Here is a 21,811-nt window from a genome sequence, read left to right as displayed (position 1 = left end):
CCCTGTGTATACTTAGAAGCAATATGCCCTATTCACTGATGGGTCCTGTCGCCTTGTGGGAAAGCATCGGAGGTGGAAAGCTGCTGTATGGAGCTCTATAGGCCAAGTTGCAGAAACTGCTGAAGGAGAAGGTGAATCGAGCCAGTTTGCAGAGGTGAAAGCCATCCAGCTGGCCTTGGACATTGCTGAACGAGAAAAATGGCCAGTACTTTATCTCTATACTGACTCATGGATGGTGGCAAATGCCCTGTGGGGGTGGTTGCAGCAGTGGAAGCAGAACAACTGGCAGCGCAGAGGTAAACCCATCTGGGCTGCCGCACTGTGGCAAGATATTGCTGCCCGAGTAGAGAACCTGACTGTAAAAGTACGTCACGTAGATGCTCACGTACCCAAGAGTCGGGCCACTGAAGAACATCAAAACAACCAGCAGGTGGACCAGGCTGCTAAAATTGGAGTGGCCCAGGTGGATCTGGACTGTCAACATAAGGGTGAATTATTTATAGCTTGGTGGGCCCATGATGCCTCAGGCCATCAAGGAAGAGATGCAACATACAGATGGGCTCGTGATCGAGGGGTGGACTTAACCATGGACACTATTGCACAGGTTATCCATGAATGTGAAACGAGCGCTGCAATCAAACAAACCAAGAGAGTAAAGCCTCTTTGGTATGGGGGACGATGGTTGAAATACAAGTATGGGGAGGCCTGGCAGATTGATTATATCACACTCCCACAAACCCGCCACAGCAAGCGCTATGTGCTCACCATGGTGGAAGCAACCACTGGCTGGCTGGAGACATACCCTGTGCCCCATGCCACTGCCCGGAACACCATCCTGGGCCTTGAAAAGCAAGTCCTATGGCGACATGGCACCCCAGAAAGAACTGAGTCAGACAACGGGACTCACTTCCGAAACACCCTCATAGACACCTGGGCCAAAGAGCACGGCATTGAGTGGGTCTATCACATCCCCTACCATGCACCAGCCTCCGGGAAAATCGAACGATACAACGGACTGCTAAAGACAACACTGAGGGCAATGGGTGGTGGGACATTCAAGCCTTGGGACACACATTTAGCAAAGGCCACCTGGTTAGTCAACACTAGGGGGTCTGTTAATCGAGCTGGCCCTGCCCAATCAAGACTCTTACGTACTGTAGATGGAGATAAAGTCCCTGTCGTGCACATAAGAAATATCCTTGGGAAGACAGTCTGTCTTACTCCTGCCTCTGGCAAGGGAAAACCCATCCGTGGGATTGCTTTTGCTCAAGGACCTGGGTACACTTGGTGCGTGATGCGAAAGGATGGGCAAGTCCGGTGTGTACCTCAAGGGGATTTGATTTTGGGTGAAAATAGCTAATGAACTGAATTTTTTGATGTCAATTGTTATATGATATTGTATATCATTATTTCTATGGTTGCTATCAATGGTATAGCAGTGAAAATCACCCAGATTAATGAAGAATGAGCTGACTCCGATGAAACCGAGCAAAGTGCAACGATGATAGAACTGAACGAGTGCAGCAGTACCGAAATGAGAACTGGCTTCAGGATGCAACAGCTCAACACCACACACCATCCTTCTGGCCCTAAAAGACTGTTGTGACAGATGGAGCCCAAAGTTGTGGACTAAAAGAACTCAATGGACATTTATATATATTTATGTATATATATGTATGTATATGTATTATATGTATATATGTATGTATATGTATTATATATGTATATATATAAAAAAGATAGTGGTGATTAATTGAAAGGTATCGAAAAATGTGAGACCTAAGCATAACGTAAATGGTATGGAATAAGGGGTGGATACTGTCCTGGTTTCGGCTGGGATAGGGTTAAATTTCTTCCTAGTGCTGTGTTTTGGATTTAGTACCAGGAGAATGTTGATAACACACTGATGTTTTCAGTTGTTGCTAAGTGCCCTCCTAGTCCAAGGACAGCTCCCGTGCCTACTGACTGAGCTAGGTACACAAGATGGGAGGGAACATAATCAGGACAGCCAGCCCAGCTGGCCAATGGGGTATTCCATACCATGTGACGTCATGCTCAGTATATGAAGGGTAGGCGTGATCCAGGAAGTACCGATCGCTACTTGGTTATTGGTCAGCGCGGGTGGTGAGCAATTGCATTGTGTATCACTCATTTTGTATATTCTATCATTATTTATTATCATTATTCTCCCTTTTCTGTTCTATTAAACTGTCTTTATCTCAACCCACGAGTTTTTTTCTCACTCCTACCCTTCCGATTCTCTCCCCGTCCCATTGGGGGGGCGGGGGGAGTGAGTGAGCGGCTGCGTGGTATTTGGCTGCCTGCCAGGTTAAACCACAACAATCTGCTTGGTAGAGTGCCACAGGATAAAGCCCTGGAGGGAAGAGGGGCCCAAGAAAGATGGTTAATACTTAAGGATCACCACCTCCAAGATCAGGAGCGATGCATCCCAACAAAGAGGAAGTCAATCAAAACCACCAGGAAGCCTGCATGGATGAACAAGGAGCTCCTGGACAAACTCAAACACAAAAAGGAAGAGGGTGGGAGCAAGGACAGGTAGCCTGGGAGGAATACAGAGAAATTGTCCAATCAGCCAGGGATCAGGTTAGCAAAGCTAAAGCCCTGAGAGAATTAAATCTGGCCAGGGACATCAAGGGCAACAAGAAAAGCTTCTATAGGTGCGTTGGGGATAAAAGGAAGACTAGGGAAAATGTGGGCCCTCTCTGGAATGAAACGGGAGACCTGGTTACCCGAGATACAGAGAAGGCTGAGGTACTCAATGACTTTTTTGCTTCAGCCTTCACCAGCAAGTGCTCAAGCCTCAGTGCCCAGGCCGCAGAAAGCAAAGGCAGGGATTGGGAGAATGAAGAGCTGCCCACTGTAGGAGAAGATCAGGTTTGAGACCGTCTAAGGAACTTGAAGGTGCACAAGTCCATGGGACCTGATGAGATCCATCCATGGGTTCTGAAGGAACTGGTGGATGACATTGCTAAGCCACGATCCATGATAGTTGAGAAGCCGTGGAAGTCCAGTGAAGTTCCCGCTGACTGGAAAAGGGGAAACATAACCCCCATTTTTGAAACGGGAAAAAAGGAAGACCCGGGGGACTACAGGCCAGTCAGTCTCACCTCTGTGCCTGGGAAGATCATGGAACAGATCCTCCTGGAAGCTATGCTAAGGCACATGGAAGACAGGGAGGTGAGTCGAGACAGCCAGCATGGCTTCACCCAGGGCGAGTCCTCCCTGATCAACCTAGTGGCCTTCTATGATGGAGTGACTACATCAGTGGACATGGGAAGGACTACAGCTGTCGTCTATCTGGACCTCTGTAAGGCCTTTGACACGGTCCCCCACAACACCCTTCTCTCTAATTTGGAGAGGTATGGCTTCGATGGGTAGACAGTCCAGTGGGTGAGGAATTGGTTGGATGTTCACATCCAGAGGGTAGTGGCCAACGGCTCAATGTCCAGATAGAGATCGGTGACCAGTGGTGTCCCACAGGGGTCTGTATTGGGACCGTTACTGTTTAATATCTTCATCAATGACATAGACAGTGGGATCGAGTGCACCATCAGCAAGTTTGCAGATGACACCAAAGCGAGTGGTACGGTTGACACACCTGAGGGATGGGATGCCATCCAGAGGGACCTGTACAAGCTGGAGAAGTGGGCACGTGTGAACCTCGGGAGGTTCAACAAGGCCAAGTGCAAGATCCTGCACCTGGGTTGGGTCAACTCCCAGTCTCAATACAGGCTGGGGGATGAAGGGATTGAGAGCAGCCCTGCCGAGAAGGACTTGGGAGTCCTGGTGGAGGAAAAGCTGGACATGAGACAGCAATGTGTGCTCACAGCCCAGAAGGCCAACCATATCCTGGGCTGCATCAAAAGCAGCATGGCCGCAGGTCGAGAGAGGTGATTCTGCCTCTCCATTCTGCTCTGGTGAGACCCCACCTGGAGCACTGCGTCCAGCTTTGGAGCCCTCCGCCCAGGAAGGACATGGACCTGTTGGAGTGGGTCCAGAGGAGGGCCACAAAAATGGTCAGGGGGATGGAACGCCTCTGCTGTGAAGAAAGGCTGAGAGAGTTGGGGTTGTTCAGCCTGGAGAAGAGGCGGCTTTGGGGACACCTGATTGCAGCCTTTCAGTACTGAAAGGGGCTTGTAAGAAAGATGGGGAGAGACATTTTAGTAGGGCCTGTTGCGACAGGACAAGGGGGAATGGTTTTAAACTAAAAGAGGGTAAATTTTGAGTAGATGGAAGGAAGAAGTTTTTTACAGTGAGGGTGGTAAAACACTGGCACAGGTTGCCCAGAGAGGTGGTAGATGCCCTGTCCCTGGAAACACTCAAGGTCAGGTTGGACGGGGCTCTGAGCAACCTGCTCTAGCTGAAGATGTCCCTGCTCATGGCAGGGGGGTTGGACTAGATGACCTTTAAAGGTCCCTTCCAACCCAAAGTGTTCTATGATTCTATGATACTGATCCCATTGCAGATATAGATATCATCACACATACTGATACAGATGATTGTGGTTTAACCCGGCAGGCAGCCAAACACCACACAACTGCTCACTCACTGCCCCCCACCACAGTGGGATGGGGGAGAGAATCGGAAAAAAAAAAAGAAGTAAATTTTGTGGATTGAGATAAAGACAGTTTAATAGTACAGAAAAGAAAGGGAAAATAATAATAATAATAATGGTGATAGAATATACATGTATTTACAGTCTTTTCTCTGGACAGCTGGAAAGTCTTTGTTAATGCAATCAATTCTGCTGCTTGGGCACTCAGCTTCAGACTGAGTGCTGAAGCCTCTGCTACTTCATTTTAGTAGTTTCTGAATAACCTCTAACCCAGTTACTGTTCAGATAATATGAGGACCTGTCTACACATAGTTCAAGATCAGGATCTGGAAATGGTACGTCTGTTAAGTATTTTCAAGTCTTTCTGGCTTCACAGGCTGTTACCACACAATCAGGATGTGGATTTTCTTCCCCAGGAGGAGGGAGCAGAGTAGCAGGGTTCAGCATGTTACATCACTTCATTGTTATGTTTTCCACCATTAAGAGAATCAGCTCATAATGATGTACCCAGTGCCTGGGTAAGGCGCTGTGACACCAGCATTTCAATTTCATGTGGCCTTTGTACCACTAGAGGGGATCCAAGCACCACATTGTCACTCTGTTCAACCAGGAGTGCTGCGGCAGCTGTCCTAGGGACACAAGCAAAGGGTCCTTGAGCTACCAGACTGGTCTGGTTTTGGCTGGGATAGTTACATTTCTTCACGTACAAACATGAAGTCTGTCAATCCCAGAGCAGGTGCAGTTGTTAATGCGCGCTTCAAAAGCTCAGATGCCTTTCCCTTGTCTGTTGTCCAGTGAAGGGGTTCTCCAGCATCTCGAGCAGTAGTCTGTGTCAGTGGTTTTGCCATTTCCCCAGAAGCAGCTTGTGGCAGGGGGGGCATCAGGACCGCTGCGTCCTTACTTTTCGCGCCCTTACGGTGACGAGTGCCAACCGTCACGAACGCACTTTGGGTCAGTAATTATGGTCACGTATACACCTTGGACGAGGAGTAAGAAAATTAAGGCTCTCAGCCACTCAGAGTTGACCACAGGTCAGATTCAACTAAGATATAAATGGAGCCCCACCAGAGGGCAAGTTGAGTTGGTCTCCTCAGAGCAGCAGGTCTTCAATGGGGGACTCGCGTTAGGTCATGCAGAGAGAAGATTAGAAAGGGAAAAGCTCTGCTAGAGCACAATCTGGCCACTGTCATAAGAGACAACAAAAAATGTTTTTATAAATATATTAATGACAAAAAAAGAGCCAAGGAGAATCTCCATCCTTTATTGGAGGGGGTGGGGAACAGTGCCACCGAGGACGAGGAGAAGGCTGAGGTACTCAATGCCTTCTTTGCCTCAGTCTTTAATAGTCAGAGCAGTTATCCTGAGGGTATTCAGCCCCCTGAGCTGGAAGTAAGGGACCGTGAGCAGAATAAACCCACCATAATCCAAGAGGATGCAGTTAACGAGGTTGAGAGCCCTCATCTTATAGGTCAGTGACTGTGCATATTTTAGATGCTCATTTCAAAAGCCGGCCATGTAGTATTAATTCCTCATAAACCATCCTGAACCTATGGTTTACTGATACCGTCAGAGTGTTGAATGATTTTGATGAGCCTCATTTCGAGTTACCTTCCTGCTAAAAAATTTTTGCTTAAATCAAGTTTAGTTTTGAACCTATCACCTGCCTAGTTTGATTTTGTGAGCCTCAACAACACGGGTTCACTGCAAGGCACAAGGGCATGGAAGAGATGGTGGGTAAAGGGACTACTGCGGGTCTCCAGTCCACGCTCCAACCAAAGGCTGGGGAATCACCAACTGCGGGTCGGGTCAGGTCAGCGGTGACTTTGTAGAGCTGAAACCTGAAAACCTCCAGAGATGGAGAGCACAGAGAGTCTCTGGGTGTCCTGCTGCAGTGCAGCATCACCCTCCTAGCCAGTTTTTCCTGAGGCCCAGTCTGAAGCCCCCAGGAAGAAGCTTGTGGCTGTTGTCTCTGCCATAGCATCTGCCATTGCAGAAGAGCTTGGCTCCACCACCTCTCCAGGCAGGTGTCGCCTGCTTTTAGACTGCCCTGTGCCTCCCCTTCAGCAGACTAAAGAGGCCCAGTTGCCTCAGCCTCTCCACACAGCTCATGTGCTTTAGGCTCCTAAGCCCATGGTAACTGGGTCCTTCCTCTGGAAGCCTTCCTCTGGACCTTCTCCAGTTTCTCCATCCTCCTTTCCAAATGGGAAACCCATCGGCTCCTAGGGCATCCACCAGAACTCCCATGCCCTTCTCCTCAGAACAATCCTCAGCCAGACAGGTCCCAGCCTGTCCTGAGGCACGAGGTTCTTCTGACCCAGTGCAGACTTTGCCCCCTTCGCCTTTAAAACTTCAGGAGGTTTCTGTTGGCCATGTCCCCATGTGTGTCAAGGTCCCTCTGGACTGAAACTCCAGCATGTCAGCAGTTAAGGTTTGTGGGTCAGTGTCTCAAACAAGACAACAAGATGGGGAACTGCAGGGCACTACAAGGACTGAAAGAGAATGATGTGCTTAACTGAGTTGCTACCCAAGGTTGAAAACTTCCACAGCAACCACCTCAGAAATATCAAAAGAGGGAACGAAACAAGAAATGCACGGCCAATGGGGAAAGGTTTCAGAGGGTAGGCTGTTCTTTTTGGAGGGTATTATGACAATAAAAGGGAAGCACTTGTAATATCAAGGAATGAAGAGAGAAGCAAGTGATGCCATTAGCCTTTGTTGGTGATGGCTCCCGTTTTGCCTAATGAAATCCAAGGACCACCAGAGCCCTTCCTGCAGAGCTGCTACCCAGCCACACAGCCCCTGGCCTCTCTCATTGCACGGGATTGGTGCACGTCAAGGCAGGACTTCAGGTTTGTCTTTACTGGACATCGAGATGTTATTTATGCAAATCCCTGTGGCCTGTCTTTGTCCTTCACGATGGCAGGCCTGCCCTCCAGTGCAGTGTCTGCTCTCCTCAATATGGTGTCCATCTACAAATGCTAGAAGTGGTGGAAGGAGTGAGCCCCGGCAGGGCAGGGTCCTTCTGCTGTCCAGAGGGTGCAGCGTGGGTCAGGGCTGCTCAGGCTTCTCCATCACCCGGAGGACAGTTGCAGAGGGTCATGTTAAAGATGGGTGTCGAGGTAGGGGATTACCTGAAAGGGAAGAAGTGAGTGCTTTGAGTTTTCTCCCCTGGCTTGGCTGGGTGGGCAGTGGGAGATGGGAATTGATTGCTCTGCTCTGGAGTAGGCAATGAGACCCCAGTTCTCGTTAGGACTTGCCTGAGCTGCTCCTTAGACCCTGCACACACCGAGATGTTCCTGGGCAGTGCCCTGCTGCCAGGAGGTGTCTGCAGGGCAGAGCTGAGCACGCAGCAGGGCGGATGGGCTTTGTGAGCATGAAGAGGGAGGAGAGGTGAGGGCAGAGAAACAGGTCCTGGCCCAGAAGAGCTCCAGGCAGCAGAGCCATGGGCAGCGAGGAAGAGAGAACTGCTCCCAGAAAGGCCATGGCAGGAGGGCTTCAGGCACCTCCCTGCCATCCCCTGCAGTGCAGATGCTTTCCCTGGAGCAACCCCCTGCTCTCCTCACTCACACAGCAGAGCCTCTGCCCTTCATGTCATGGACACTTGGCCATGAGTTGCCTTCCCAGCAGCCTGACCACCAAAGAGGAGAAAAATTCAAGTCTCTGACTGTGTCTCCCTCCCCTGCCTCCCTTGGCAGGGGAACTTTGGCACGTTCTCCTCTTCTCCCTGACGCCCTTGTTCTTACGGTGACACTCACTGCTGTGGGGGGTGAGGATTCAAGTGCAGCTCAGACACCAACGCTGTGTCTACTGTCATGCCCATATGTCCGTGGAGGAAAAGCATCCAACTCGCACCCTGTTAACCTTTGGGGCTCTGGGTACTGCAGGGTGTGCGGCTGGCACACATCTCACCCTCCTTCCAGGACACAGGAAATTTAGGAGAGTAAAGTCTTTCCTTGGGAGGTCCTGCTGGGCTGCAGGCTGCCTGCCAGTAGGGCAAAGCTCTCCCATGGCATCTCTATGTCATGCAGGAGCCCCATGGAGAAGCCACCTCAGTGCTAAGGCCATTGAAATGCTGCTGGGTGGCTGTATGTGGGCAGCTGTAAGGAGCCCTCTGTGTCCCTGGTGGGGAGGGGAGAGCTGAGATCCTCCTCAGGTACGATGGGGTGAGGGCTTTGGAGATGTGCACTCAGAACGTAGATTCCTCTGCTCCCAGCACTGTCCCGTTTCTTTTGGGGGGAACACGCGAGTGCCATAGTCCTCCAGCTGAAAGAGCTGCCAGCACAGGGCAGCTGAGATCAGGGCTGATGGGCAGAGTGGCTGTCCTCACTCTGCACTGAGGGACAGTCCCTTTGCCTCTCAGGACCCACACAATTTCACTTGCAGTGCAGCAGAAATGCCCAGGATTTCTGCATTAGAAACACTGCTCAGCTGTGGTGGGGCAACCAGACCAGAAGGCACAAACCAAAATCCCCACAGCTCTGCTCTGCAGGCAGGTGAATTGGCAGCAACAATGCTGAGAAGCTCTTTGGTATCACGAGTGGATTTAATCTGAGATCATGTTCCTGTTTCCCTATTGCTGTGGGGCAGGACTGACTCCTCCAGAGCCCAGAGCAGAGCCTGCGGCTCCCTGGGGCACCCTCAGCCAGCACCAACCAGAGCTCGTGCAAGGGACCTGCCAAAGGTCTTCCTGAATGCAGAGAGACACTTTGGGGGGGTCCTATGGGAAATGGCTTTGATTTTGCTCAGAGAAGTCTCTCCTAACTTGTCACTGTCTTTTCCCTCTTGGACAGTCCCCCATGCCCAGAGGCAGCAGATGTCCAACACCAGCTCCATCACCCAGTTCCTCCTCCTGGCCTTCGCAGACACACGGGAGCTGCAGCTCTTGCACTTCTGGCTCTTCCTGGGCATCTACCTGGCTGCCCTGCTGGGCAACGGCCTCATCATCACCGCCATAGCCTGCGACCACCGCCTCCACACCCCCATGTACTTCTTCCTCCTCAACCTCTCCATCCTTGACCTGGGCTCCATCTCCACCACTGTTCCCAAATCCATGGCCAATTCCCTCTGGGACACCAGGGCCATCTCCTACGCAGGATGTGCTGCACAGGTCTTTCTCTTCGCCTTCTTGTTAGTGGCAGAGTATTATATTCTCACCATCATGGCCTATGACCGCTATGTTGCCATCTGCCAACCTCTGCACTACGGGACCCTCCTGGGCAGCAGAGCTTGTGTCCACATGGCAGGAGCTGCCTGGGGCAATGGGTTTCTCACTGCTCTGCTGCACACTGCCAATACATTTTCACTGCCCCTCTGCAAGGGCAATGCTGTGGACCAGTTCTTCTGTGAAATCCCCCCACTCCTCAAGCTCTCCTGCTCACACGCCTACCTCAGTGAAATTGGGCTTGTTGTGGTTACTTTTTCTTTAGGTTTTGGATGTTTTGTGTTCATTGTGGTGTCCTACGTGCAGATCTTCAGGGCCGTTCTGAGGATCCCCTCAGAACAAGGGCGGCACAAAGCCTTTTCCACGTGCATCCCTCACCTGGCTGTGGTCTCCCTGTTTGTCAGCACCATCATATTTGCCTATCTGAAGCCCCCCTCCATCTCCTCCCCATCCTTGGATCTGGTCGTGACAGTTCTCTACACGCTGGTACCGCCAGCAGTGAACCCCCTCATCTACAGCATGAGGAACAAGGAACTCAAGAATGCCCTGAAGAAGCTGATGCGAGAAGTAGTATTTCAGCAGCATTAAGCTGCCCATCTCTCTTCACAAGGTTTCTCCAAGTGATCTCAAGCAACTTGTGTCATTTGGTCATTGTACTGGTTATAATCGTGTTTACTCAGAAACCTTTACTCAGCTCCTGAGGGGTCTGGTCTCCTGCAGGAGACCTCCTGTCCTGTGTGACAGTGGCCAGTGGCAGGGAAACACCTCCGCTACAGCGGGGCCTCTACAAGCGACCCTCGATGCCCATGGCCAGACAGCTGAGCTCCGCCTGGAAAGGGAAGGAACTGCTTGACACTTTTAAAAAACACATGAGCACCTTTTCATCAGCTGAGATGACGGAAAACTTGTAATAAAATGACAACGTTTAAAATGACCAGGACAAAATGGGGATTTCCAGGAAGCGTATCAGCTGCAGGAGGTGAAGGATGTACCTTCCTCTGTGCTATCATTGCCAAGACTCTGTTCATGATACTGTGTCTTTAACCTCCCTCACCTTTGCAGATGCAGTAGATGATGACTGTAGGTCCTTTCCAGCTGAACTAGTCTGGTCTCATCTAGTCTAGAGTATTCTGCCTGCCCAAGCCTAAAGGCACCTTCCCAGCAGCCTGTCTGTACCTGTACCCTGTCCTCCGCTCTCCAGTTTTCCCCTCCCCTTACTCCTTGTTCACTCAGATCCCTCTCAACTCCCCAGGTGCTGCTTTGAGCTTCAGGGAGTTAGAGGCCTGCCCTTGTCTTTCTGCAGTCTAATTACCTCTTCAGCCAACCCCTGCCTTGTGCTTACAGCTATTCTTTCCGACCTCTCTCTCTCAGACCTTTCTAGTGAGGCCATCCCCTGAGGATGGTGAACCTCACTGGAGGCAGCTTGGACTCAGCAGACAGTTGAGGAGGGTGGGGGTTATTGTTTGCTCAACTTTGCTAGGTTTTCCTTCTGTTGCTTTGAAACAAAGAGAAAGGCAGCTGGGCCTGTGCGCAACCAGGTCTCTAAGGAAAGCAGGTGGGAGTTGGTGCAAAGGAGCTGTAACCTCCAGCTGCAGACTTCACTGGAGAAGTCTGATGGAAGGAGAAGTAATGCAAGTCCCAGGTGGCCCATGAGAGAAAGGGCAGGGGTGGGGAGGTGAGCAGGGAGGTTGTCCATGCCTGACCTCAAGGAGGAGCTCTTCCTACCCATCTTGACTTTATTTGGAGACACACACACACACACATCAATATTGATTGGAGAATGCTGCTATCACTTCTGCTGTGAATTTAAAAAAAGCCCCAAACTCTTAAAAATCAAAAATCCTCCTTTATTAAGTGCTCATTGAAAGCTTGGAAATCTTCCACTTCACGTTCTCTCTGGACACCTCTCCAATTAACTGTGTAAGTCTTGAAGACTTGCAAAAAATAATGGGAAGAGGCACGTCTTTTTCCATTTTAACGAGTCCCATGGTGTATTCGATGCTGAGACCATGAACTAAGACACTGAGAGGAGCCTGAAGGAACCACTGAAGAAGTCAGTGCCAGAAGCAAGCCCTACAGTTTCAGGGAGTGTTAATGGGTCCCACTGGGGGCCGTTACTAACAAAGCCTCCCGAGGGGCTCGTTAGAGCAGAAAACTAGAGGCAGTGATGACAGGTAGGCAAAGGCAATCATAGAATCATAGAATGATAGAATCATTTAGGTTGGAAAAGCCCTTTAAGATCATTGAGTCCAACCGCAATGTAAAGGTGGCTCTGATGCTGAGTAACCCGTGGTATGTCACATCTACTGCGCTTTGCAGAGGAGCTGCTCCTGGGCAGAGCTGTCTCTCTGCAGCGCTGCCCGCTCGCCACGAGCTCCCTCCGTCCCAGGAGCCCGGCCCAGCTCAGCAGCAGAGGCCCAGCCCAAGGCATTTTAATGACCCCTCTGATGGGTTTGGTGTCGAGTCCATGAAACTCAGGCACTGAGAGGAGGCTGAAGAAACCTCTCAAGAAGTCAAAGTCAGCTGCAAACTCCAAAGTTGCTTGGAGCCTTAATGGGTCCCACTGAGAGACATTACTGACAAAGCAACCCTGGGCACTGGTTCGTGCAGAAAACTGCTCAGTAAACCTGGATGCGTTACATTAAGCCAGAGGGCCAAGCCCTGTCCGCCATTCCTTGGGAAGGGAGATGATGTCCCTCACACCTTGCTCACGGCTCTTCCGAGGGCCAGCGTGTTTTGGGGCTGTGCGATGCCAAGTGCAGCACAGCTCCCAGGCTCCTGGGTGGGGATGAGGAGGCCATGAGGCTCTTGTGCTCTAAGGAGAAGGTGTCTCCTTAGAGTCCTCAGGTGCAGAGAGAACAGCCATAGCCCAGGAGACAAAGACCTCGGCTATGGTGGGGGCTTTCAGCCTTGCCAGAGCCCTCAGCTCTCTCCACCACAGGATGTCCTCCATTTGGGAGCTTGAAAAGGAGATCCTTGAACATCAAGGCTCTCTGCCTTGTTCCCTTCTCTCAGGATCCTAAACTCTACCTTCTCACTCCTGCCTTTTACATCCCTGACCAGTTCTTCCATTTTAAAAGTATGAAGTCCCGCAGGGCACCCCACCTCATTGCCTCCTCTGTCACCCCAGTCAGGAAGATGGTGTCAATGAGCTCCAAAACGCTCCTGGATGGCTTGCACCTCGCTATGTTGTCTCTTCAGCAGAGGCAGTTGGGATAGTTCAAGTCCCCCCTGAGGACCAGGGCCTGCAAACATGAGGCTTCTTCCAGTTGTTTGAAGAAGGCCTCATTTACTTCCTCTTTCACAGCAGGTGGTCCATAGCAGACATCCACCCACCACAGCGTTGCCCATCTTGTTCTGCCCTCTCATGCTGACCCTTCAGCTCTCAGCTGACTCATTGTTTGTCCCCAGGCAGAGCTCCACGCATTCCTGCTGCTCTCACATAAAGGACAACTTCCCCTCCAAGTCCAGACCCCTGGCTGAGACCAGACCCCCAAGACCCCACCGTTGCCCCGGGAGGTGGTTTGGGTCACCTTCTCACTCCAGTAGCCAACTTGCAGATCCTCTGGGCTCTCCAGTGTCCAGCCCAGACTTAGGGTCTCTAAATACGGGGCTCCCAGGCTGCTGCTTCTACTCACTGGCTGCTCTGGTCTGATGTTCTCTAATGGTTACACTCAATGACATACACACCAACATTATATGCACGCTCTCCAATCTCTCCAGTTTCTGGGGCCCTGAAGAACATGAACTTGTATGACTTGTGGTTGCCACTCCAGTGGCTGGCAATTGGGCCTCCATCCGTACACAAAACCAGAGATTCTCCTCAGCCCAGAAAGCTGTGGGAAATTGGAGTTTAATAAGAAGACGCAACAGTCTGGGGCAATCAGTTGCTGGGCATGGCCAGACAAGTGTACTGACCAATCACCTGTTTACACATGATCAGCTCCTCTTATCCCCTTTTCCCTCCATTCTCCCATGCTTGTTGCTCCCCAAATCACCATGAGCCCTTCCTCTTGTTGCCTTTGGATCTTTCCTAGACGTTCCACAGGAAGTCTTGCACAATCCCCAAATGCTCTTTCTTGCATCCCATCAGGAGTCTCAGACACCCAGAGGCAGAAACCCCCATCCTCAGTAGGCAAGGTCATCCTGCGAGGCTCCCCCTTTGACCCACACCCACATATCTTGGACCTGTCTGGGAAAGAAAGGGTTTTCCATTAGGGTGTTTAATTGTTCCTCTGAGAACAGGCTGATTCATGTTGTAGAAATGGCAATTCTTTATGTTTATGGAAGTGTGGGGGACTTGGTCAGATCCAAATGCCTACATCGGGCATGTGTGAAACAGAGTAGACTGTTTGCCTCCCCCCGGCCATGACCAAGTCCTGAGGATATTGACTCTAGGAGGCATTTACTAGCACTGACCACAGACGATAAGGACCATAACAGCCACCTATCTGGGTGACCCAATAAGTCCTCTTCATTCCTCTCTGCCCATGTTTATGTGTTTCCCCCTTCAAAGGCTGTGTCATACACACAAGCTCCAAGACTTCAAAGAAATTCAAGGGACAGAAATGCAAGCCAGGCCAACAATAACTCTCTATCAAAGCTTGAGCCACAAAGAACAAGCAGCAGTCGGTTAAAGACATCGTAGACCATTTTAGTGTACATCACCTTTAGCACGCCTAGGGAATTTTTCGAGGCACCCAGTCATTTGGAGGTTGTTTCCGATCCTCTCCAGTGTGTCCAGTCAACCCTAGGTATATATAAAGAGGGCTTATGAGAAAGACGGAGAGAGACTTTTGACCACGATCTGTAGTGACAGGACAAGGGGAAATGGTTTTAAACTGAAAGAGGGTAGGTTTCGATCGAACAAAGGGAAGAAATGCTGTACGGTGAGGCTGGCGAGACACTGGAACAGGTTGCCCAGAGAAGTTGTAGATGGAAGCGTTCAAAGTCAGGCTGGATGGGGTGTTGAGCAACCTGATCTAGTGAAAGATGTCCCTGTCCGTGTCAGGGAGGGCGTTGGACTAGGTGACCTTTAATGGTCCCTTCCAATCCAAACCATTCTATGATTCTATGATTTCTCAGTGTCTGCAGAGTCCCTTGACTGGAGTTTAAGGTAGGCAACAGTGACCAGGCCAAAGAAGAGAGTCACCACCCCAAGGTGTCAGGAGCAAGTTGGAAAAGGCTTTGTGCCTGCTCCGAACTGAAGGCATTTTCAGAATTGCCCTGATAATTGTAGTGTAAGAAATAGCGATAAAGGAAAAGGGAAGGACTGCGAATACCAGGATGATGGTGTGCAGCGTCACTTGGTTCCAGGACGTGTCTGCAGAGACCAGTTCCAACAGAGGGGGTGTCACAGAAGATGTGATGAAGGTCATGGTATGCTCAGAAGGGCAAAGTGAATACCTGATAGGTCTGCCCTACTTAGACTGGTATGACAACCACCTGTGACCCCACTACCATGTGACGCAGAACCCCCCTTTCATGATGAGGCTATAGTGCAGGAGGTCACAGACGGCTACATAATGGTCATAGGCCAGGGAAGCCAGGAGAAGGCTTTTGGTGCCTCCCCGCAAAACCAGGAAATACAGCTGGGCAGCACATCCATGGAAGCAGATCCTGCTGGATTCCTTCAGGAAGCCCACCAGCGTTTTTGGCAGTGTGTTTAATGTAGAGCAGATCTTTGGGAAGGAGAAAGTCCTCAGGAAGAAGTACACGGTGCTGTGGAGGCTTGACTCCACCACAGTGGTAAGCACAATGAAGCCATTCCCTATGAGGACCATGCAGCAGATGATCAGGAAGCCTGTGAAGTGCAAGCTCTGCAGGTTGGTGTGGACAGCAAATCCCAGAAGAAGAAATCCAGGTGCAGCAGTGTGATTCTCCAAGCCACTTCTTTCGGGCATTTTCTCTACCTAAAGTCATCCACACAACAGCTGGTAGAGGTCACTGATGGCCCATCCATCATCGCATACCCCTCAAACATAGGGCAAGACTACAAACATCAGCATACACTATTGCAGCATCAGGAAAGCTAGCCCAAGATCTACCTGTATGTACGGAAGTCTAAGGTGGAGTGATGGGTAGACCTGCACGCAGCTAAACCTCCAAGCAGTCGCTCTCTCCCTCCCTCTCCTCAGCAAGACGGGGGAGAAAATAAGATGGACAAGCTTGTGGCTTGAGGCAGAGGCAGTTGAATGAGAAAAGCAAAGGTCACCCACGGAAGCAAAGGAAGAAGAGATTTATTCCCTCCTTCCCATTGTCGGGCAGATGTCCAGCCAATTCCTGGGAAGCGTGGCCTCAGTGTGCCTAGTGGTTGCTTCGGAAGAAAAGTGCCATTATTAAGAATGCCCCTCACCCCGCCCTTTCTCTCGTCTTTTATTGCTGATCCTGACGTCATATGGTATGGAATATCCTTTTGATCAGTTTGGGTCAGCTCTCTTGGCTATGTCCCCTCCCGACCTCTTGCCTACCCCCAGCCTCCTGGCCTTTGCGGGTGGTGGGGTTGGAGAGACAGCCTTCGTGCTGTGCGAGTACTGCTCAGTAACAGCCAAAACAGGGGTGCGTTGTCAACACCCTTCGAGCAACCACTGCAGAGCACGGCACCCGATGGGCTGCTAGGAGGAAAGTTAACTCCTCCCCAGCCAGACCCAGGACAATCTCTACCTCGTATTCCACACCACCTGTGTCATGCTCAGGTCCCGCATAATTTGGTACGTTTACATATCTTCCGAAAATCCTTTTTTATGTCTTTCTCATTCCTGACATCCCCTCTTACCAACACTTAAAACGTATGCCACATGCATAAACCATCTTTACATCCAACATACAGATTTATGCGTCCTCATTAACCACTAACATTGGGGTTGAGAGCAGACTTGCAACAGGAAAACCTGCTACCAAGCACCCAAGACCTTGTGTGTGCAAAGGCTTTGCCTCAGAGCACAGCCATGCTGCAGTGGATGGCAGGTGGCAATGTGAAGAAGAGATGAGGTGCCCACAAGGAAGACAAACCCTGCTGTCCCCAAGGCCAGAGAGAAACAGAGCTGGGCTGTGCAGTCCAAGCAGGAGAGGGCTTTGCTCTCTGTGGTGTCTCTGCAGCCCTGAGCGCCTGCGGTGGAGGTGAAGCTGATCTCAGGAAGGAAGAGGTGATATTGAGAGTGTCCTTGGGAGTGGACATCCTGTGGTACTGGCACAATGAAAATCATTGGCCTGACCCGTGACTGTGACATCGAGGGGTGGTTAAACGATGGGGGAGAGAAGAACCAGCAGAGTTTGAGAGGGAATGCCCATGAGTGGAGACCCTGGTGTGATGCGCTTCGTATTCATGCGCTGCCCTGCATCTACTGGAAAGAAAAGGGCACAACCTTAGGTCAGCGCAGTGGTGCGGTTCAGTCATTGGCCCAACGGCACCGAATCTGTCTGAGATGCCGTGCGTGATGCCTGTCACACAGCTGGTTTGAATGGGGACAGGGGTCCTGGATAGGACCTGTGCTGTCCACATCAGCTGCAGAGCCCTGGCATCTCACGTAGCACTGCAGGCCTGTAGGTGGATATTAAATGAAGATTCAGCTGCCCTGAAGTAGCTTAGACAATTGGAGCGCAGGGGATGCACTCGACAAAACTGCCATTATACTCGAAGGACGTGTAGGAAATACAGTTGATGGTGAAGAGAAAGAGAGCTCTCCCTGTGCTGCATGACTCCATTTGGCCAGCTGAATACCTCTATAGGCTGCCCCGTACATAAGGAATAGCTACAGGTTCAGTTGTCCTACATATGGGCATCCGCCGTCATTCCACCTGGCCAATTTAACTTCCCATCAGGCTCCAAGAAGATGCCCCCAGATGCTGCCCTGTCTCTAGGAACTGCTCCCTTAGAGCTTGCAGTCACCTCACATAGCTTGGACCCCCTCCTGAACCCCAAAGGTCGCCAGGTGTTGGTGGCTGAGCAGCTCCCTCCTGGTAGCCACCCCCATGATTGCCATGGCAGCTGAGAGAAGGAGCTCCCATGCAGGTGCCCATTTTGTGCCCACCTGAACTGAGGCAAGAGGAACCCCACCTCCTGTGGCTTTGTGGTCTGCAGGGGAGTGAGCTGAGACCCCTTCCAGCCCCGGGACTGCACACCCAGGATGAGATGCCTCGATTGACTCTGCTGGATCATTCCCTCAGCAGGGGTAAAGGAAATGCCTCCCTGTCACTGTCTGGGTGTCCTCTCTAATGCTGAGACAAGGAGAAGTGATTAGAGGACCTACATGTGACTCTGGGAAGAGAAATGACCTTGGTGGAAAGAAGTGTCTCTGCGCAGCTGAGGGAGGGAAGATCAGGGATGACTTCAGGCTGTTTCCCAGCAGGTTCCCCTGGAGCCCCAGGGACCCCTCGAGGGAGCCGCGAGGGGCAGAGCAAGTGCTGCCTTGGGCTGGTCCTCTGCTGCTGAGCTGGGCTGGGCTCCTGGAAGGAGGGAGCTCCTGGCAAGTGGGCGGTGCTGCAGAGAGACAGCTCTGCCCAGGAGCAGCTCCTCTGCAAAGCGCAGCAGGGCTGAGGGCACTGCCTGCAGGCACCGAGGGGAGGGAGCAAGGCAGAGAGAACGAGGCAGGGTCCTTCTGCTCTTGAGAGGGTGCTGTGTGGGTCAGGGCTGCTCAGAGCTTCAGCTCACTCCCAGAATATTTCCAAGAGGAGGTTTCAAGGAGAAGGTCAACACAAGGATTTCTCTAAAGATAAGGAACTTCCCTGAGTCTGTCTTTTCAATTTCCTACTCTTGGGGGATGGGAGGGGATGAATGATAAAAGAGGTCTTAATTTTGACAAGTCACTGACACTCCTGAACGGTAACTGTGAGTGATCAGTAGGTCTTCCAGGAGCCTCCTAATGAGTTTTCAGCCTCTCCTCTGCCTACGCACAGCACCAGCATTACCTCTGCTGGAGCCATCAGGCTTAGTCTGACCTGTCCTTTTTTCTGCCTGCAAAGAGGAACATGCGCCCAGCCAGTGCCCTGCAAACAGGCAGGTTTCTGTAGGGCTAAGGTGAGTGCACAGAGGTTGGGATGGGGTCTGTGAGTGCTGACAGGGAAAGACCTGGCACAGGGAAAGAGCCACCAGGAGGAAAATCTCCAGGCAGCAAGGAGATGATCAGGGAATGAGAGGAAACGAAAACCAGAAATGTGGTGGGAGGGAGAATTCAGAAAACCCTGTCTCACCCCCTCCAACCAGACCCATTCCTCTGAGCAAGCCCCCGTGCCTCCTCTCCCACCCAGCCAAGCCTCTGCCCTCAGGGCTGTGGGGTCCAAGGCGTGAACCACGTCCTCTGCAGGCAGAGCTCCAGCAGAGCCGTGGGGCAGCTCTCCAGCCACGTGTCCATTTTCCTCTGCAGAGCACAGGGGCTGAGAGCAGCTGCCCGGCAATGGTGGTGCCTGGGAGGTGGCTGCAGAGCTGGCTCAGGGAAACGCTGTCCTGAGCGCCCGGCTGCCTCTAGCCTGGCCCCTCTCAGCCAGACCCTCGCTGGGCATTTGCTTCTTTCTCCACTTGTCTCTGTTCCTGTTGTTGTTGTTTCCTTCTGGCTGCCAGGCTCTCTGGGGAGGTGGAGTTTCAGCTGCAGAGTCACAGGCTGATCTTGGGGGTCCTTCCGTGCAGGTGTGCCCATGGGAACAAGGGTCCCAGCTTTCCTCTCACCTGTGGGGCTGTGGGCAATGCAGTCTGTGGGGCTGGAGAATAAGCTGGGTTTCCCTTAATCAGATGATCTCATTAGGACACTTGGCTGTCTCCTTGAGGTTTCCTTCCCAGCTGTGAGTTGCCCTCCAGAATGCGAGCCTGTCCCCTAGCACCCTTTTGTTATCTGAAAGCCCCATGGAGAAGCGCAGAGGTGCTACAATGGAGGAAATGCTGTTGGGTTGGTGCAATGAGGCGTGAGTGTCCTGGGCTAGGGGTGGAGTGCTGAGACCTTGAGAAAGGGTGAGACATTTAGCGGTCTGCACTGGATCCCTCTGGGCTCAGTAGTGCCTGCTTGTTTTTCAGGGTAACACAAGAGGGTGATCACCCTCCATCTCATGAAGAACAAGCCCACGGCAGCCCGGAACAAGTCGGAGGGACAGACCAGCTGCCCTCCCTCTGCACTAAGCCACAGGCAATCCTCTTGCCTGGCAGGACTCGTTCTCCCTGAGGGCAGCAGAAATGCTGAGGGTTTCTGACATCCAAGAACACTCCCAGGGTGAGATGGGGGAGTTTTAATAACCCCACACCTCTCAACCTGCCTTCTACTGTCCCCGTTCCTCAGCACTGGGAGTGCAGAGGCTGAGAAGCCCTTCTGCTCGGCCAGCACAGAGCTGCAACCACGGAGCTGAAGGAAGGTCTCCTGGAAATGAATGGGGGTTGAGGGGAGTGTAGCAAGGTGAAGGTCTAGGGGAAAGGCTTTGATTTTGCTTAGAGAAGTCTCCCCTAACTCTTCATCAACTCTTTCTTTAAGAACAGGACCCCATGCCCAGAGGCAGCAGATGTCCAACACCAGCTCCATCACCCACTTCCTCCTCCTGGCCTTCGCAGACACGCGGGAGCTGCAGCTCTTGCACTTCTGGCTCTTCCTGGGCATCTACCTGGCTGCCCTGCTGGGCAATGGCCTCATCATCACCGCCATAGCCTGCGACCACCGCCTCCACACCCCCATGTACTTCTTCCTCCTCAACCTCTCCCTCCTCGACCTGGGCTGCATCTCCACCACTGTTCCCAAATCCATGGCCAATTCCCTCTGGGACACCAGGGCCATCTCCTACTCAGGATGTGCTGCCCAGCTCTTTCTGTTTGCCTTCTTTTTAGGAGCAGAGTATTATACTCTCACCATCATGGCCTATGACCGCTATGTTGCCATCTGCCAACCCCTGCACTACGGGACCCTCCTGGGCAGCAGAGCTTGTGTCCACATGGCAGCAGCTGCCTGGGGCAATGGGTTTCTCACTGCTCTGCTGCACACTGCCAATACATTTTCACTGCCACTCTGCAAGGGCAATGCTGTGGACCAGTTCTTCTGTGAAATCCCCCCACTCCTCAAGCTCTCCTGCTCACACACCTTCCTCAGGGAAGTTGGGCTTCTTGTGGTTAACTTTTCTTTCTCTCTTGGCTGTTTTATTTTCATTGTGGTGTCCTATGTGCAGATCTTCAGGGCTGTGCTGAGGATCCCCTCTGATCAGGGCCAGCACAAAACGTTTTCCACCTGCCTCCCTCACCTGGCCGTGGTCTCCCTGTTTGTCAGCACTGCCATGTTTGCCTACCTGAAGCCCCCCTCCATCTCCTCCCCATCACTGGATCTGGTCGTGACAGTTCTGTACTCAGTGGTTCCTCCAGCACTGAACCCCCTCATCTACAGCATGAGGAACCAGGAGCTCAAGGACGCACTGAAGAAGCTGATTGAATCCGTTGTCTCTCAGCAGCAGTAATCTGCCCGCGTCTCTTTGCAAGTGATTTCCAATGTAGCTGGGGAACCTCCTGTGCTTTGGGCATTTACCTGTGATAATTCTGTTTCTCCAGGAATGTCTGCACGCACTCCACTTCTCCACAGGCACGAAGCCAGTCTGGCTGACCCAGAGGTCTTTGCACATGTGTCTGGCCCAAAGGTACAGCTGGCCTCCCATGTCACATCTCTGTAATAAAAGGGAGTTTCCTCAGTGCCGGTGTCTCGAGGTTGGGCTCTTCTTCCAAAGCTGAGGTCAGGAACAGGCTGAAGAAATTGGCCCCACGAGGCCGTGCTGCTGTGCTTGGGTTCTCCATGGGCTGAGGGGAGGAGGGCATGGGGCAATGTGTTAGGGAATGGGACTGGAGTGAGCTTTCACTGGTGGCCTCCCTATTCGGCCTCTTCCAACACTGGCCGCTCTCCACAGGTTTATGGGTGAGTTTTGCTGCACGGCCATTTCCCTCCTCCTGCTGGGCTCAATGCCTGCACTGGGGGAATGGCCAGCCCTGCCTCGACCTCTCTCCTTCTCCAGACCCTGCCAGGCCCCGGAGCAGGGATGTCTGCGAAACCCCCCATGGGATGCGCATAGGCCTGGGTAGGTTCCAGGACCTGGGGGAGGCTGTCTCAAGTAGGAGGAACAGCAGG

General features: G+C 51.9%; 2 protein-coding genes across 2 annotated transcripts; both read left to right on the top strand.

Annotated features, from left to right (window-relative positions):
• The first annotated feature begins 9,389 nt into the window (after positions 1-9,389).
• Positions 9,390-10,325, top strand: LOC142076435 (olfactory receptor 14C36-like). The gene has a single exon (XM_075138737.1). It carries the CDS (start codon positions 9,390-9,392, stop codon positions 10,323-10,325), a length of 936 nt encoding a protein of 311 aa, XP_074994838.1.
• A 4,698-nt stretch (positions 10,326-15,023) lies between these two features.
• On the top strand, positions 15,024-21,152 carry LOC142076416 (olfactory receptor 14J1-like). The gene is made up of 3 exons (XM_075138716.1): positions 15,024-15,150; positions 15,412-15,600; positions 20,536-21,152. The coding sequence occupies exons 1-3, from the start codon at positions 15,024-15,026 to the stop codon at positions 21,150-21,152; spliced, it is 933 nt and encodes a 310-aa protein (XP_074994817.1).
• The last annotated feature ends 659 nt before the right edge of the window (positions 21,153-21,811 follow it).

Source organism: Calonectris borealis, unplaced genomic scaffold (genome assembly GCF_964195595.1).
Source record: "Calonectris borealis unplaced genomic scaffold, bCalBor7.hap1.2 HAP1_SCAFFOLD_49, whole genome shotgun sequence".
Taxonomy (NCBI): Eukaryota; Metazoa; Chordata; class Aves; order Procellariiformes; family Procellariidae; genus Calonectris; species Calonectris borealis.
The sequence above is the reverse complement of the archived record's forward strand: the minus strand, read 5'-3'. Positions and strand labels throughout refer to the sequence as shown.

What these genes read in the sequence shown, in the direction of transcription:
- LOC142076435 (XM_075138737.1), top strand. Translation starts at nt 9,390, where the DNA reads ATGTCCAACACCAGCTCCATCACCCAGTTCCTCCTCCTGGCCTTCGCA.
- LOC142076416 (XM_075138716.1), top strand. Translation starts at nt 15,024, where the DNA reads ATGATGGTGTGCAGCGTCACTTGGTTCCAGGACGTGTCTGCAGAGACC. An exon ending in GCAAAGTGAATACCTGATAG is followed by an intron (nt 15,151 to 15,411) that starts GTCTGCCCTACT and finishes TGTTTAATGTAG; the next exon opens with AGCAGATCTTTGGGAAGGAG. An exon ending in TCCCAGAAGAAGAAATCCAG is followed by an intron (nt 15,601 to 20,535) that starts GTGCAGCAGTGT and finishes CCTTCTTTTTAG; the next exon opens with GAGCAGAGTATTATACTCTC.